This window comes from Rousettus aegyptiacus, unplaced genomic scaffold (genome assembly GCF_014176215.1).
Source record: "Rousettus aegyptiacus isolate mRouAeg1 unplaced genomic scaffold, mRouAeg1.p scaffold_m13_p_14, whole genome shotgun sequence".
Taxonomy (NCBI): Eukaryota; Metazoa; Chordata; class Mammalia; order Chiroptera; family Pteropodidae; genus Rousettus; species Rousettus aegyptiacus.
The window spans coordinates 8,342,011-8,357,904 of record NW_023416289.1 but is presented as its reverse complement, the minus strand read 5'-3'; the positions used below and the strand labels follow the sequence as shown (position 1 = coordinate 8,357,904).

The 15,894-nt window shown below is 50.6% G+C and overlaps 1 protein-coding gene and 1 non-coding gene across 5 annotated transcripts; both read right to left on the bottom strand.

The window, feature by feature from the left end:
- Nucleotides 1-4,824: 4,824 nt before the first annotated feature.
- USB1 (U6 snRNA biogenesis phosphodiesterase 1) lies at nucleotides 4,825-15,877 on the bottom strand. 4 transcript variants are annotated; one of them, XM_016130088.2, is made up of 8 exons: nucleotides 15,598-15,877; nucleotides 14,527-14,693; nucleotides 12,531-12,714; nucleotides 10,705-10,758; nucleotides 8,305-8,410; nucleotides 7,009-7,092; nucleotides 5,808-5,908; nucleotides 4,825-5,113 (listed from the first exon to the last, which is right to left on the bottom strand). In XM_016130088.2, exons 1-8 carry the CDS (start codon nucleotides 15,693-15,695, stop codon nucleotides 4,825-4,827), a joined length of 1,083 nt encoding a protein of 360 aa, XP_015985574.2. In that variant the 5' UTR covers nucleotides 15,696-15,877. The 4 variants fall into 4 exon arrangements, 3 of the variants coding, with proteins under 3 accessions (XP_015985574.2, XP_015985579.2, XP_036087211.1); XM_016130093.2 differs by having other exon boundaries at nucleotides 4,987-5,908; XR_001595051.2 differs by lacking the exon at nucleotides 4,825-5,113 and having other exon boundaries at nucleotides 5,844-5,908; nucleotides 7,009-7,204.
- Nucleotides 13,399-13,517, bottom strand: LOC118611573. Its single transcript, XR_004954527.1, has one exon. It is a non-coding gene; the product is annotated as a 5S ribosomal RNA (ribosomal RNA).
- Nucleotides 15,878-15,894: the final 17 nt, after the last annotated feature.

Genomic DNA, 15,894 nt, shown 5'->3' with positions numbered 1-15,894 from the left:
CTAACTTTAGTGATCCGCTGGAGTAATAACAATACCTCTAGAAGTTCTGCTATTTAGGGTCCATTTCTGACTGGGGTACCAGCTTCTGTCACGAATCCACCGTGTTTCTATCACATACACAAATCACGTACCACCCTGATGGTAAAGCGGCATAAATGTTAACCATCATTCCCTCTGTTTTTACACAAGCCTGAGTAAGAGCAATTAACTAACTTACCTGGGCTGGTTTGACATTTGGCAGGGCTCCTATTCTGGAAGTTTATGTTGATCCGTAATAGCATAACCAGCCTGGAGGGCTCCATCCTCCTTTCAGAGGTAGGAGCCATGATGTGAAGAGCAAGGATAACTTGGGGGAGGGGGTTTTCTGATAGAGCTCGCTTAGGGCGGGATGATGACCGACCTATTGTTAACGACACAGTCATGGTACGTCCTATCGGTAGGTAAAGTAAGGCAGGGTTCAGATTTTGACAGTGATGTACGGTGATGTGAAAGGGACAGAGGAGTAAGCTTTCACAGGAGGTAAGTCGAGATGCTGACAAGTGCCGTGAGTTTTTTCATTAAGCGATAGGGTCTGCACAGCCCGAGGAATGTGTTTGTCAACCGGATGGCCTAATACTGAAACAGAGGTAGCATGGTCAAGTTTAGTGGTTGTAGCCATGGCTCACAGGGGGATGTGCCTTGGCTCCTGGGTCCAAGGCCAAACTATAATATCCCAGAGGTCTTCGGTGTCCATCATGCTTCTGGGATGACATTCTGAGGGCACGGCTCTCTCGTTCATGTACAAACAAGGGGAAAAGGCATGGAGTAATTGGCAAGTCCGAGGTGGGAGGTGAAAGTAGAGGGCCTTCAGCATTGTTGAAAGCATTGCTGGGTTGGGGCGCCCATACCTCTGGGTCTGGGGATGCCTTCCCAGTCATGGCGTAGGGGAGTGAGGCAAACAGAGAAATTAGGTACCTACGTTCTACCCAACAATAATACCTCAGCGATATGTCAGTTGTCATTTTCTGTCAGGAAGAGAAAAATGTTGACTAGTAGAGGCTCTGTCTGTGGAGATAGTTCTACCTGCAACTGAAATATCGTGTCCCAGATATCAGACACGCAGAGAGAAAAGCTGAATTTCGTCTCTAGGCACCTCGTGGCCCTTTCTTGCTAATGTCTTAAAGTATTCGGTGTCCAAAGGAGTTGTCCTAACTGTCAGAACATACGAGGGGGTCCTCTACATATTGGATTAAAGTGGGATCTCCTGGAATTTGAGGCCCTCCAGTTGACATTTAGGGTGCGCAAGAGGTAAGTAGGAGCCTCAGTAAATCCTTGGAGCATAACAGTCTAGTATATTGTTGGTTATCCCAGGCGAAGGCAAACAGGTATTGGGATTCCTCATGAAGGGGAATCCTAAACCAGGTGGAACTTAAAATAAGGACTGTGAAATGTTGGGTGTTGGCAAGAAGAGCAGACAGGATAGTGTAAGGACTAGGCGCCAACGCAGATCCGGGTTCAACAATTTTGTTGATGGCTCTCAGATCTTAGACTAACCCTTAGCCTTGGCTATTTGGTGTTTCAATGGCTCAAATGGGAGTCTTGCATGGACTAGAAGTGTTTTTATCTAATCAACTTTAGATTGTTGGGCAGAGTCTCTCAATTCCTTCTGGCTTTAAGTGACATTAGGTAATCATGGGGACAAAAAGGTCACACTTGTCGCATCTGAGGGTCCCAATGTCGGTTCTGATCCACATCTGAGTCAGGGCACTAAAAATGGTTAAAGAGAACCAGAGTTAGACTGAAATTAAAGTGGTAATGATAGATTTTACTAAAAAGTATATATTTACATATCTCTCTCTCTATATATATATTGCAATGGAGAGAGACTCAACTCTAGTATAGAATGGGGCTCAATTTCGAACACGAGCAGAACAAGTAGGGATTTATAACTCAGGAGCGAATTGTACGGGTGAGGCCTTCGTGAAATCCGGGGGGATTCTAGCTGAAGGCAGACCTGGGAGATCAGATATCACATGAGGGTTAGTGATGGATGGGGAGTTTGACTGATATCAAGGGTGGGAAATTCTCACTAACCTGATTTAGCAGGATTCTGGATAAAACTGGTTATCTAGAAGGAAGTACATAGATGGTCCTTGTTGAGGAGACAGTTCAGGGGAGCCTGACAAGTTTTATTAAGCAAAGAACCTTTGTCGGCACCGATGGTGGGTGGACATTACCTTAGGGAAAGAAGTTGGGGTTTAGGGAAAGGTCGAGGCAATTTCATCCATTTCTACTAACTTCTCTGTGGAGTCCCTCCTTTGGGATATGGATTTCTACATTTTTTTTGCTGTGAAATTTCCTTCTGGGAAATGTACAGTAGACAGCAGAAATGGGGAATAGGGTCATCTCAGTTTAACTGAACACATTGCAATGTTTCACAATAATTATTCCCAATCAGCCAATTAAAAAAAGTTTGAATTTAGGGGGCTACCTAGTAAAGAGAGGAGCCCAGGAAATGTGAGCAATGCACTTAGAGGCCTGAGGTCGGACCAGTTTGGTCATTGTGTTCTCCTAGTTGGAGCTTCTTCCCTTGGGGTGAATCCTAACTTAAGGAGATGGCATCCCTGTGACCAGACCTTGACATTCCCAGTGATGGGATCTAGCTCCTACAGGCAGCTCGAGGCCCAAGGCGGGTTTATACATCCGTCCATCTATCCGGCCAGCACCCCAGGTCTGAGGAAAGGAACCGGAACAGCTGAGATGTGTCAACTCCAGCGCTTCGGTCAGCCAGGTTTAAACATTATCCACATTTTTCCTATGTCGTTTCATCTAGACCCCCTTTTTTTTTTCTTCCTTGGGGCCTTTTGAATTAAAGCCCAGACACGTCATTTCACAACATAGTTTCCTTCTGAGACCCCGATGTGGTGTGAGGGGTTGTACAAACAGCTCTGGATTAGAAGCCGGGCCACGGGGTTCCTGCCCCAGCATGCATTCACAGGACAATATTGATCGAGTTATTTCCCAGCTTTTGGTTTGTCTCCTCATTTGTAAGAGACTGGTTCTGGCTCAAGGTAGTGGCGAGGTCCTTTTGTTTAGTAAAGGAAAGGCACTGCGGATTGGGACCAGGCCCAGGGCCTCCCACCCTGGCCACCCCCCCAAGGGCCCCTCAGGCTCCTGGTACCAAGACAAGGAATAAACAAACAAGTAGAGGTAATTTCCCTCTTCCTTGGAAACAAAGCCGGGGTGGTCTGGAGAGGCGTGTGGAGAGCCAGGAGTGCCAGGTGGAAATGGGCCAAACAGGCCGAAGGATGATCACTTCCCTGCCCTGCAGGGAACATCTGAGGACACCGAGGCCAGATGTGTTGGTCTTGCACTCTCCCTGGTGTGACAAAATCCCCATCACGATCATGGTCTCTGCTCCTGGCCAGCCTGCCGGGGGTGGACCCGCCGCTCTGGTGGTGCCGCTGTCTCTGGGGCTCATCTCCTCTTATGGAAGAGCCCCAGCTGCTTCTGCACTGTCAGCCGAGCGTGTCTTCCAGCGCATGCTCACTGTCTGGGCGCCTGCCAAGGCCCAGCCGCCCGGCCTGGCCTCCCCGGGCCCAGCCAGCTGCCCCCTCCCCGTGAGTGAATCTCCTACTTCCTTCCTCTGTCGCCACCTTCCATCCTTCACGGAGGAGACTGGTTATTGATCTTGGCCCATTTCTCAAAGCTGCCATACTCTAATTCCATCTGAACCACATCCTCCCCCAGGGGACTGGCCGGTTGGTCCTCCAGGGTTTGTTGACGGTGGTGCTATATCACACCCAGCCCCCTCCCAGGAAGAGGCAGCGCCAAGATGGATGTCCCTGATGAGGACAGTCAGGTGGTTTGTACCCACAGGACCTACCTTGTTGGAGGCTGGCTTCCATCCTGAAATTGAAACCTGCAGGAAGTTGGGTGGCTGACAAGTGTGAAGTTGAAGATGGGGCTTCTCCTGTGTGCACCCTGCCTGTCCCCACCACGGTGGGCATCCAGGGGGCCAGGCAAGCCTGATTCACCCACTGCCCAGTTCAGGGCCTGGCACAGAGCAGGTGTAAGTGCTGGCTGCACGGCCAGTTAGCCATGTCCCTTGCATGCCAGGACGGATGCCTGGTTTCTCCCTCTCCAATGTGACTTCAAAAGCCAGAATCGACTGACCAGTTGAAGAGCTGAATCGGCAGATCGATGTGGTAGGGTTGGGGAACAAGGCACAGAATGTGACTTCCTGGGTCCTTCAGCGCAGTGATTGAGACTTGCCTCAGGAAGCACAGAGGTGCAGGAGGCAGAGTGGGAGCCTGGGTGACAGGCCCCGATTCCCTACCCCTTTTCCTCAGGCCTGTGGTGGAGGGGAGAGCCCGGCTGACCAGGAGCCCGTGGGCAGGGGTGCGGCAGGCGGGACCGAGGTTAGGGTGGAGGCAAGACTTAACTTCTGGTTTCTCATGTAACCTCAGGCAAGTCATTTAACCTGTCTTTCTCTACAAGCAGAATAATCATTCCTACCCAACTTACTTTCCAGGGGGGGTCCCTGGGAGGAACAGATGAGAAGGTCTTAGAAAGGACTTTGAAAATGGGTTAAAGTCTTATCAGGCCTAAATGTCTGTGCTTACACTGACGAGGAGGCGGGGCGGCGACCCACGGCACCTGCTGGACCCTGGGCTCCATGTGGCGTGTGTGAACTTGCTGGGGCGCAGGCCGGGCAGTGTGGGTGGCCCCGCCTCATCATTAACGTCTCTCATGGCCCCCTTAGCAGTCATAACATACACCCCAAGTCCCCCCCAAACTGTGACACATGCTGAGAAGGTGGGTAGAGAAGACACATCATTTTACCTAGTTGAACAGAAGCAGTCCAAAACAAAATCCAAAATAAAAACTGCAATTTTTATTCGTTAAGTGTAATTTAAAACTATAACATAAAAATCTCTCTTCATCACCAGAAATCCAGATGGCAAGTGGAGAGGACGGGTCCTTTGCTCTGGTGAGGGCCTGAAAATCGTGTGCGGCCCTTGCCCCTCGGCCGTGTGCCCTCAGAGGGCCCGCAGGCCACAGCGGGCAGCTGGAGGCTGCAGAAGGTGGACTCTGACTGGGGGGAAGGCGCCGCTCTGCCTCCTTGGGAAAGCTGATGGGAAATCAGAGGTCACAGAGCGTTGGAGGCCTGGCTTCGAGCCACCAGCCAGGCCAAAATGAAACATCTGCTCAAGTCTCCCCAGGCACCTGGCTGGGGGCGAGTGGGAGGAAGGAATGGAGAAAACTGAGGCCGAGCCTCAAATTAGCACCCTGTACCTTGGCCCTGAAAGAGCCTCCACTGGCACAGGGCGGGGCGAGGCTAAAAATAAATAAATAAAAGTGACACGCTTAGAGGAGGGAGGGTGGCAGGCCCCTCGAAGCACCCTATGTCCTGGCTGGAGCAGGGATGAGCCAGGGGAGGATGGTTTTAAAAACGCTGGTCAGGGGCCAATGGCGTCACATCGTTAAAGGCTGAAGGGGACATGGGGGAATTTGGGGAGGGGCCATTTTTTGGAGGGATTGTGGCTGAGTATGGGTGGGCTCACCAGCTGACCCCCCCCTTTTTTTTTGGCATAACCACCTCAGACCTAGAACCAGGAAGCCCAGGCTGCCCTCTACTGGTGACTTCTGGAAATGACCACAACACGGCAGCACTGGACCTGCAGCCCGTAAGGGCGGGGAGAGAACCAGGCCCCAGGGACTACCAGGAGTGGCCGCAGCTCCAGCCAGGCCTCCCAGTGGGAGGCTCCTCCATCTCTGCCTGGCCTGCAGCGGGGCCTGGAACAAGACGGGCCTCTGGTGCTCACTTCAAAGGCATCAGGAAGAACTTGTTCCCAGACTTGCAGCGGACCTGCTCAGCGTGCATGCGCAGCAGCATCTCGGAGTCTTCAAACTCGTCCACGATCTCCTGAAACCAGAAGCCGGGAGAGGACAGTCACTTTACGGGAATCAGGGACCCAGAGGGCACTGTAAGCAAACCCAAGCCCACTGAGTCCCTTCAGAGGTCAGGCACTGCTGAGGGGAGACCAGGGCCAGCGGCTCCGGGTGCTGCACTCACTTGCCCCGTCTAACCCGCTCTGCAATCTTGCGAGGCTGGTCCTGTCATCCCCACTTTTCAGAGGAGATGGATGCCCAGAGCCCTGGATTACAGAACCCAATAAAACCGGGATTGGACCCGAGTGCCGGAGCCCCACAGCGGAGCGCTTTGCTACCTCCAGCAGGATCAGGCCAAGAGCTGACGTGCCGCTTGATGATGGCCCATCGGCTGTATCTAGTGTGCGCATGCTCGGTTTGGCTTGTGAATGTTTTCTTTTCTTTTTCTTTTTTTTTTTAAAAAATACAAATTAGTTGTCAACATTTGAAAAATAGGGAGATTACACATAAAAATCTGGATTTCCGGCTTCTCTGGAAAAAACGGGAGTGGCAGCAACGTGAGGCCCACGGCAACACTCCCCACTGTCTCCCCGGGCGGAGGCAGAGTCTCGGCTCCTCTAAGGACTGATGGGACAGTGAAATATTTCACCTACTTATCAAAATATGAGAAAGGCTATGAGGGCGGCTGCTCCTTACACCTGGGACGTTTCACGCATCTCCAGCACCTGCCAGACCCCTGTGGGCACCAAGCCTTTGACCTCTAGGGGAGGGGCTGGGTCTTCGGGGGAGGCCTGCAGCACCCTCTCAGATCAGTGTACCAGGGCACTGCTTCTCAAATTTTATTGTGCGCACAAATCCCCAGAGGTCTTGTTAAAATGCGATTCTCATTTCTTACGTCTGGGTCGGGGCCTAAGAGTTGGTAGCGCTAATAAGCTCCCAGGTGATGCTGCTGTTGCTGGTCCAGGGCTGTGCTCTGAGGAGCCACGCAAGGCGGTGGGGTCTCCTGCCATGTCCGTGATTTCCCAGGGATTCAGGTCTGCGTGCTGAACCCCCAGGGCCAGTCGGCTCCCCTCCCACTCCTCGATACCTCTCCCACAGCTTCTGGAGGTCAGCTCCCCCGCCTCGGGGACTCACCTGTAGTTCCCTCAGGAGCGGCCCTTCCAGCTGGAGCCGAGCATCACCCACACACCAGGCCAGGCTGACGTGGAAGGAAGGGTCCTGCAGAGGAGTGGCAGGGAGGCAGGTGGTCACCCAGGTGCCGTGGCGGGCCCAGACATCACGCAGGTCTGTGAGAGTCGCTGTGGCATCGCTGATGGATCCCTGGCCCGCTCTGTGGGAGACTAGACCCTCAGTGTCTATCACTGCGAACCCTAAGCACCTTCTACAGAGACGACACAGCCTGGGGTTGTCCTTGGTGTGGACTGAAATGTGGCCCCAAATTCATATGCTGAAGCCTTGACCTCCAATGTGGTGTTTGGAGGTGGGGCCTTTGGGAGATAATTGTGTTTAGCTGAGGTCAGGAGGGTGGGGCCCTCAGGCTGGGATTCAGGCTGTGTAAGGGACACCAGAGAGCTTGCTTCCTTCTCTCAGCCACGTGAGGACATAGTGACAAGTCAGGAAGAGAGTCCGCACCAAAAACTGGCCATGCCGACAACTTGATCTTGGCTCCAGAATTGTGAGAAAACAAAGTTCGTTGTTTAAGCCACCCAGTCTAGGGTACTTTGTTTTGACAGCCCTTGCTAAGACACTCCTGTTCTCAGAGGCTTTCTTTCACGTACCATAGTGAGTCACTAAATCTGGGACTCGGAAGAGAACCCAGGCTTCGAGTTGATTTTCTGATCTAAAACAGTTCAACAGATGACACACTTTTAAAGATGAACAAAACCAAAATGTCTAAAGTTCTGAAGAAATAATAAACGTCTGTGTTCAAATTCGTACTTTCATATCTTGGAATGGTTTAAAAAGAATGTATCAAGCAAAACCAACAGCCCTTTAAAGCCCCGACATTCGACTTGGAGTTGAGTACTCCTGGAGGGCATGGGGCAAGGTGAAGGAAGGTATGTGAACCTATACCCTTCCTGGAGTGTCAATTTTACTAAAAAATATTGGGGAGAACTACTTTTTAAAAAATATAAAAATAAACATGAATACAACATGGAGTAGAAGGCGTAAATCTTGTGCATATTTAAGATACAAAAAAAAATTCTAAGAAATCCTAAGAAATGTTGGACTTCGGGTGGGCTGCATCTGACCCCATCTCAGAACCTCAACTCCCCAGGGCTATGTGTCCTCTGAAGGCTTACATTCAGGATGTCTCACAGGGAAAGTTCTGGAAGGCTCTTCAGTTTGCCTCTGCCAAGGGCTTCCTGAAAGCATGTTTTACTCCAGTTACAGACGGGCCCATGGAGAAGAAAAGGCCCCGTTCACTACCTGGTAGAAAGTGGCGAGGTCAAATTCCTCCATGACTCTGTCTACTTCTGAAACCAGGTCTAGGAACTGGGCGTGCCCTGAGGTGACCTCGAGCCCAACAAAGGTCCTGGAGGGAGACAGCAGTGGAGACGACGCGGGCATGAGAACATGAGCGCAGGTGTGCGGTGGGGCAGGGGGCGCGATGGCCGCCCAGCAGCCTGGGCCATGAGCACTTTCTCACTCCACCCCCTGCTCAGTCACTTTCCTGCTCGCCGAGCCGGCTCACCCATCCTTCCCCTGCTCTGTCTGGAAACCTTCCCTCCCCGGTTCTAACCACACGGCGCCCCTTCCTCCCCAGGGTCTAATAACTCGCAGGAATGCTCTCCTCTGCCACTGCCAAGTCTACACACCCCGGAGCTCCTGCGCCCATGCTCCCCATCACCGCTGCGGAGTCGGGGCCCCTTCTGGAGGCCTTGGCTCTTGGTGCCGGCTAGCCTCCCATCAGCCCTCAGACATCTCTCTCATCTTTAAAGCCCTCCCTTGAATGCACATCTTTAGCCAGCCCCATCCGTTCCCAGTAAAACTTCTTTTTAGATGATCTGCCTACCTTCGCTTTCTCTAATTCCTCACCATCCGCCTTCCACCCGCTTTCCCAGAACTGCTTGCGTCAAGGCTGCCTGCGAGCTCCATGTCATCGAATCCAGTGGGTACTTCTCTGTCCTCATCTTGGCTGCTCAGCAGTATCTGACACAGCTGACACCTCCCTCCCTGAAACGCTTTTCTGTCTCGGCTTCCAAGAGACCACACGCTATACAGTCCGTGTTTGATTCCAGCCCGGGCCTCCCTGTTTGGGCTCCTCTGCCGTCCTCTCTTCTTTCCAACCTCTAAGTGGCCAAGGGCTGCGGAGCTCAGCCCTCCTCCTGCACTCTCCAGCAGGCTGATCTCACCTAGCCCGACCTTAAATTTCACACAGGCTCGTGGTTCCCAAAGTTTTATCTCCAGCTGGTCCCTCTCCTGTGCAATACAATTGTGTATGTGACATTTTCCACTTGTGGGTCTAACAGATAGCAAAATCTAAGCAGCATAAAGTGGAACTTTTGAGTCTCGCCCCACCAGTGTTTCCTATCACAGAAAATGGGGCCATTGTTTACCCAGTTGTTCAAACCCCAACCCCAGGAATCCCCTTCTTTTGCACAGATCCAGCCCAGTTGATTCTACCTCCAGCACGCCAGAGACGTGCCCACTTCCTGGCCCTTCCACGGCTACCACCCTCATCGAGGCCACCACTGGCCCCTCGCCTAGACAGCGACCCCTGCCCCCTCTCTGCTCTCCCTGTGTCTGCCCTGACTCACTTACACCTCTTCTCCACTCAGTAGCCACAGACACGGTCTAGCCAGATTGACATTTAACAACATAAATTGGATCATGCGTCTTCTCCGTTTGCATCTCTCCAGTGGCTTCCATTACACTGGAAATCCAAACCCCTTGCCTTGACCTTGAAGGCCCTGCATGAGCTAACCCTGCTCGATGCATCGCCTGTGCCCTCCCACCTGCCCCCTGGGTTCCGCTCACTGGTCCCCTCGAACACGCCAAGCTCTTCCCTGCCCGAGTCCCCTCGTCTGCTGTGTCCTCTACCTGCAGGTTCTTGCAGCAGCTTTTCCCGAGGCTGGTTCCTTTTCATTCTCAGGTCCCCAGCAAATGCCCCCTCTCGGGCCACTTCCCTAGTGCCCTCCTTGGCTATCTGCTCCTGACTACCATATCATGCAATAGTTACAAACGATCTCATTTACTTTATTATCTGTCACCTCCAGAAAATGTGAGATACCTAAGAGCAGGGACTGTGTTGACCTCTTCACGGATGAATCTATACTGTCCGGCACACAGTGAATGAATGGATGAGCCTTCCTTTCAGAGGTGCTAAGAGAATGCAGCTCGGTGAGTGGATCAGACAGGAGGCTCACCTTGGAGCCCTGATAACAACACTTTCTTCTTATGTTCATCTAATAACTTAATACCTTTCAAAAGTTGTTTGGCTCACCTGAGCCTCACAAGTGCCCAATGATGAATGTACCAAGGGCGGGCATGTGACGACATGGGAAAGGAAGGTCACGGAGGTGAAGATGTGAGCTGAATATTAAACCGGGGACAGAGCTGGGCCGGAATTCAGGCTTTCTTTCAGTCTCAGGCTTATTTCACTACACCGAGATGTTTTTCTCTATCTCCGCCCTCCCTTCATGTTCCCCTAGACATTTCTCTAAATGAAAGGTTCAGATTTGGGAACAGCTGCCTTTAGTCATAGAGTTGGTTAAAACACAAACAAATGAAAAAGTGCAACGGACAAGGCCAAAAGCAAAGCGCCCCCTAAATCTTTACTCCAAAGAATCTTCTGAAAATGACTGGGGACTGAACGGGGAGACTCACCTGGTTTTCTCCTGATTGGTATAAATCTTTACTCGGTTGGCAGTAAAGCAGAATCTGAAATTTAGAAGACCATATTTCAGGAATGATAATAAAAAAAAAAATCAGAAAAAAAGTTTACATTAAAAAGTAGCAGTTTGAAAATATAGTTATCTCATTTCACACTTAGTATTGTCACCCTAGAGCTGGATGAGACCTTAAATAATCATCAGTCCAAGTAACACACAGTTTCATCTAGATGCTAGCAAAATATTTACTTTATTAATAGTAGTTCATTCCATTAAACAATTTGAGATTATTGACTTTACTGACTGGAACTTAGAAAGTCTTATTTATCAGGCAAGTGATAATAGGTCATTTAAGGGCCAATTTGATCCTCGCAGTCTGTTTTTTTTTTTTTTTTTAAAGGCAACTCTGATCGATCTAAGCAATAACAAGAACATTCCCCGTATGCCAGGGGCTGAGCTGAGGGCTCAGTGCACATCAGCTGGGGGAATTCTCATACAGCCCTGTGAGGCGGGCACCGTAATGATGCCCATTTTACAGACAAGAAAACTGAAGCTTGGTTGAGGCTGAATTTGATCAGCCACAACTCAAGCCTCAGTTGGCCAGATTCCAAAGTCCTTGCTGTCACCTATGACGCTTTAGTGAGGGGAAGTGGGTCTCAGCTGGTGTGAAACTGGAGCAGAAATGCCACCCACATTCTACCACTCAGATCAGTTACATAGCGACCCCTTGGTTCACCGAGGTAAGTGCTGTGACTCTGGCTGGTTCCCACTGTGTTCTCTGGGACACCAGATCTCAGTGGGACAGACTGGCTTGCTGCCCTTTGTGGACCAACTTGGCAAATCCCATTAAAGCAAACAATCATTTTACAGCCTCCAGGCCAAGGTCTCACTCCATCTGGGGAACACGACACCGCAGCATTTGGGTAGAGTCTCACAACTCATGTGACAGCATAGTCAGTCAACTGTTGGCTTCCCCATCAGCCTTCAGCCTCCAATGCATTCCTTTTGGGGAAAACGTTAAGGGATGATAGAACCAGCAGGAACTTGGTTAAATGAAGAGTTTGGCAAGTGTTCTGCAACGAGCCTGACGAAGTGAACATTGGGTGTCCTAGAGTGAACGTTGGGTGTCTGCGCCCAACTGATGGTTAATTTGATGGTTCAACTTTCCCGTCTAAGGGATGCCCAGAGAGCTGGAAGAACATGATCTCTAGGGGTGCCTGTGAGGGTGTTTCTGCAAGAGATTAGCATCTGCATTGCTAGACTGAGTAAAGCAGATGGCCCCTCCCATGGTGGTGGGCATCATGGCCGGAAACAGACCAAAACGGCACAGGAAGGGCAAATCCGCTCTCTCTGCCTGAGCTGAGACATCCACCTTCTCCTGCCCTTGGACGTCAGTGTCCGGCTCTTTAGCTTTCAGGCTCATATTGGGACTTGTATCATCAGTCTCCCCTGCTCAAGTATAGGAGGAAAGGCACTTCTGGTAGGAAGAAGAGGTAGGAAATACTTAAGGGAAAAAACCCAAGGCTGGCAGACAGAAGGGTCCAGTTTAGACCCTTTGCCCAGTCTCCCCTGAGGCAGCTACCACCACGCCCAGGACCTGCACACAGGCAAGGACTCCAGAGCTTACGTGGCATGTCCAAGGTCACACACGATGGTATGTACAGCAGATGGCTCCAGGAGATGTTCGCTGTTCCAACCTTTAGGTTTGCCCTACTTTCGGGGTAATCCACCCCACACCCGGTGCCCAGAGTAGCTCAGGATAGGAAGGGGAGCCTTGGAGGAGAGAGAGGGGAGAGGCAGAGGGAAGCCCCTGGGACTCACCTCTGGCAGGAGGCCATGCGGTCTTTCAGAGCCTGCACGAAGGGGTGGATCCAGTGATGCCGCAGAACCACGCTCTGGGACAGGCTGAGGTGGAAGGCCTCCATCCTCACCAGCCGAGGGACATACGTCTGGGCGTGGAACAGCAACGCGTCAAGCAGATCCAGGAACTCCTCCCGGGCATCGTCTGGAGGTGAGAGTGGAGATCGTGGGGTGGCATGGCTGAGTGAAGGTGCCCAGAAGGTAAAAACCTTTTTCACTCTGGGTTTTAGGAGAAAATTACTTTGACAGCAGCTAATACTTATGTATTCTAATAATATTTTAATATGGATTCTTGGTTACAGAAGTAACACACATATACTCATTGTAAAGAATTCAAGTAAAAAAGACATGCAAAGAGAAAGCAAGGGCCCCTGAAATCCCATCACCTAGAGCAGTGGTCTCCAAACCGTCGCAATCACATGGGCCATTATTAAAATAAGCTTGCACACATACCTGTGAAAATGTGTATTTATAAATTACAAACGTGTGCTACTCTGTAAAACTGTGTTATACAATGTACACTCTCAAGAACAGAATTTAAAAAGATGAGATAAAAATATATACATAAGAAAGTCCTAATACTTTTCTTATAGCCCTCTAATGGATCATCTTGACCTCTCTCCCAGGGTGCACATACCCCATTTTGAAGCCACTATCCTAGAGATAAACACTGTAAAATTTGGATGCCTATATCCCCAGCCTTTTCTCAATGCATGTACCAACATATATATCTTTTATTTTCTTTTTAGGTAAGGCAACCTTTAGTTGACCTGACAGATTGCAAGGACCTTGTCAGCTTACAATCCCTTATTTTTTATTTTATTTTTTACACCTACTGCACCTGGTCTTCCTAGGTGGTCTCCCATCCAAGTACTAACCAGGCCCAACCCTGCTTAGCTTCCGAGATCTGATGGGATCGGGCTTGTTCAGGGTGGCATGGCCGTAGACTGTATATATCTTATTTTTTAAAAAAGAGGAGTGCATATCATTCAAAGTGTTTTTCCACTGGCTTCTTCACCTAACACATGTTGGATATCTTTCCTCTCAGTACAGAGGTCAAGCTCATGATTACAGCTCCACAGTCATCCACAATCAGAAATAGTGTTTCTTTAATATTACACACTTAGAATCTCTGATAGACATTAACTTTGGTCCCAATTGTTCACAAAGACAAAGAATACTATGATGACCACCATCATATGTTCAAATATTATTTATTTTACCAAACATGTGACTAGGGCTGCACGGCTAACAGTCTGCTCACACTGTTACTCAGTTTGCCCAAATGCCCTGGTGAGCAGGTAGTATAGAGAATCGGTCCCACCCTGTGGATGAGTAAATAGAGGTTCCAAGAGTTTACTTGACCTTACACGAAAATAAGAGCCAATGCTTCCTCTGTATCGTGCTAAGAACTTGCCATAGATTGTGTGATTTAATCTTAACAGAAATCCTAGGAAATAGGTATTATTATCATCCCTATTATAGAGATGAGGAATCTGAGGGTCTGAGAAGTCCAGTAACTTACTAACCCGGAGTAGTGGGTGGTGAGTGAGGTCTGATCTGAAGCCTGGGAATTTTCTGCCTGCCATTCACTTTTTAGGGCTGGGGTGGGACTTGAGCCCAGTACATTTAAGGCCCTCTTAGAAATAAAGTGCCAGCTACAGCTGTACTCTGGGATGGCCTTGACATTCTGCACTAGACCCTCCCTTGTCACCTCTTCATGAGCAGGGAGAACATTATACATAGGGTTGATAAAAATACTTCTGGCAATGGTTTGAAAACTGAAACCACATTTACAGAAAAATTCCTCAATTCTTCAAACTTCTCTTTCTGCTGAGGTGACCTCTTTGTGTCGCCCATGTCAGGGCTTCTACCTTCTTCCTCCTGGCTGGAGTCAGCTTCCTCCCATCAGGAGGCGCCTACCAGTCTCAGCCACTTGCTTTCACACGTTACTCACACGGCAGGTAGACATGGGTAGCCCAGTTGCCCCGTTCGTGGGGGAAGGTGCGCATGCGGCCCCCATGTTTTGTGCTGTCATCTTCAGGCCCCTCCTCAGTGCTTGGGAACATGTGTAGCACACTGTCCGGTACTGGCAACTTCTGGTTGGGAAAGGGACTCTGCCCACTGCACGGGAGAGAAAGAAAACAAGCATATTAATCTTCTGAAAATTCTCCACTTTTGCACTTACGACTAAAGTTGTAACCCCTTGTACAGGGTGACTGAGCATCTATTTCCCACCAAGTGCTATAAGCAGCTTCTAGATAACCACAAAGCTTTCTCCTCAGTATTGTCTCCTTGGAGTCTCTCCCAAGGACTCCAGGGGCAGACCTTAGCAGGGGGCATGGTCCTTGTGGGCAACAACTGAGCAGGCAGCTAGGATGTGTGATTCAGAAGTCACCTTCCCCAACCTGGCAGGCCTGAGCTGGAGCAGCACTTCCTAGCTCTGTGGTGGTGGTCCGGTCATGTGCCCTTTGTGGGACTCAGTTTCTTCATCCGTGAAGTATACTTCTACCTGATAGCATTACTGTAAGATCAAGTGCGATATCACTTGAAAAGCACTCAGTGAGCACCAGGCCTGGCACTTAAGAGCCGAGGATCCACGAAGAGACTTTGATGGTTTTGTTCGCTGCAGGGTCCCCAGTCCCGAGCCTGGTGCAGAATGGGTGCTCAATGAATATTTATTGGATGAATGAAAAAAAACCTATCCAACGCTTTAGTTATTAACGACTGCAACTGTGTTAGATGAGGAAACAGACCTCGGTTGGTACAGTGATGCGTGTCAGAAAATAGAGACGGCGGCGGCTGGATCTGAACCCAGTTTCTCGTCTCCTAACCGTGGGCTAGCCAGGGGATGTGGGTACTCTGGGGCTTTGTCCAGGAATGTCCTCTGGATCTTCTTTCCCACTGCTCCCTTCTCCTTCCCTGCAGAGCCGCCCAGCATCCCCCCACCCTCTGCCAGACACTCCGGTCCCATCAGGGTCTCGCGCGAACCCGCACTCTTCCCCAGAAAGACTTCTTCGCTTCTCACCGAGGGCGGCCTCCAGCTCCCGGCCGGGCCTGGGTCCCGGCCTCGGCCTCATCTTCAGAGCCGCTGCTGCTGTAGCCCACGAGGGGCGCCGCACTCATGGGGCCTCCGCTAAGACAACACGACGCGCCAGACAGCAGCCGCAAATGGTACCCGGAATTCCGCGGCGCCGGAAGTTCCCTTCCAGGGGGCGGGACCTGTGTTAGTCCCGCCTCGGGGCGGGGCCTGGAGGGGCGGGACCCGGCGGGACCCGGCAAAGACTCTACCTACCGAGACCAGAGAGCCAGCCAGTCACTACTC

Bases quoted from the DNA above. Each gene is read 5' to 3' on its own strand.
- USB1 (XM_016130088.2), bottom strand. From the start codon at position 15,695: ATGAGTGCGGCGCCCCTCGTGGGCTACAGCAGCAGCGGCTCTGAAGAT. The intron at 10,759-12,530 runs GTGAGTCCCAGG...TCTAAATTTCAG, and splicing joins CGCATGGCCTCCTGCCAGAG to ATTCTGCTTTACTGCCAACC. The intron at 7,093-8,304 runs GTAGTGAACGGG...ACTCCTCTGCAG, and splicing joins ACCTCGCCACTTTCTACCAG to GACCCTTCCTTCCACGTCAG.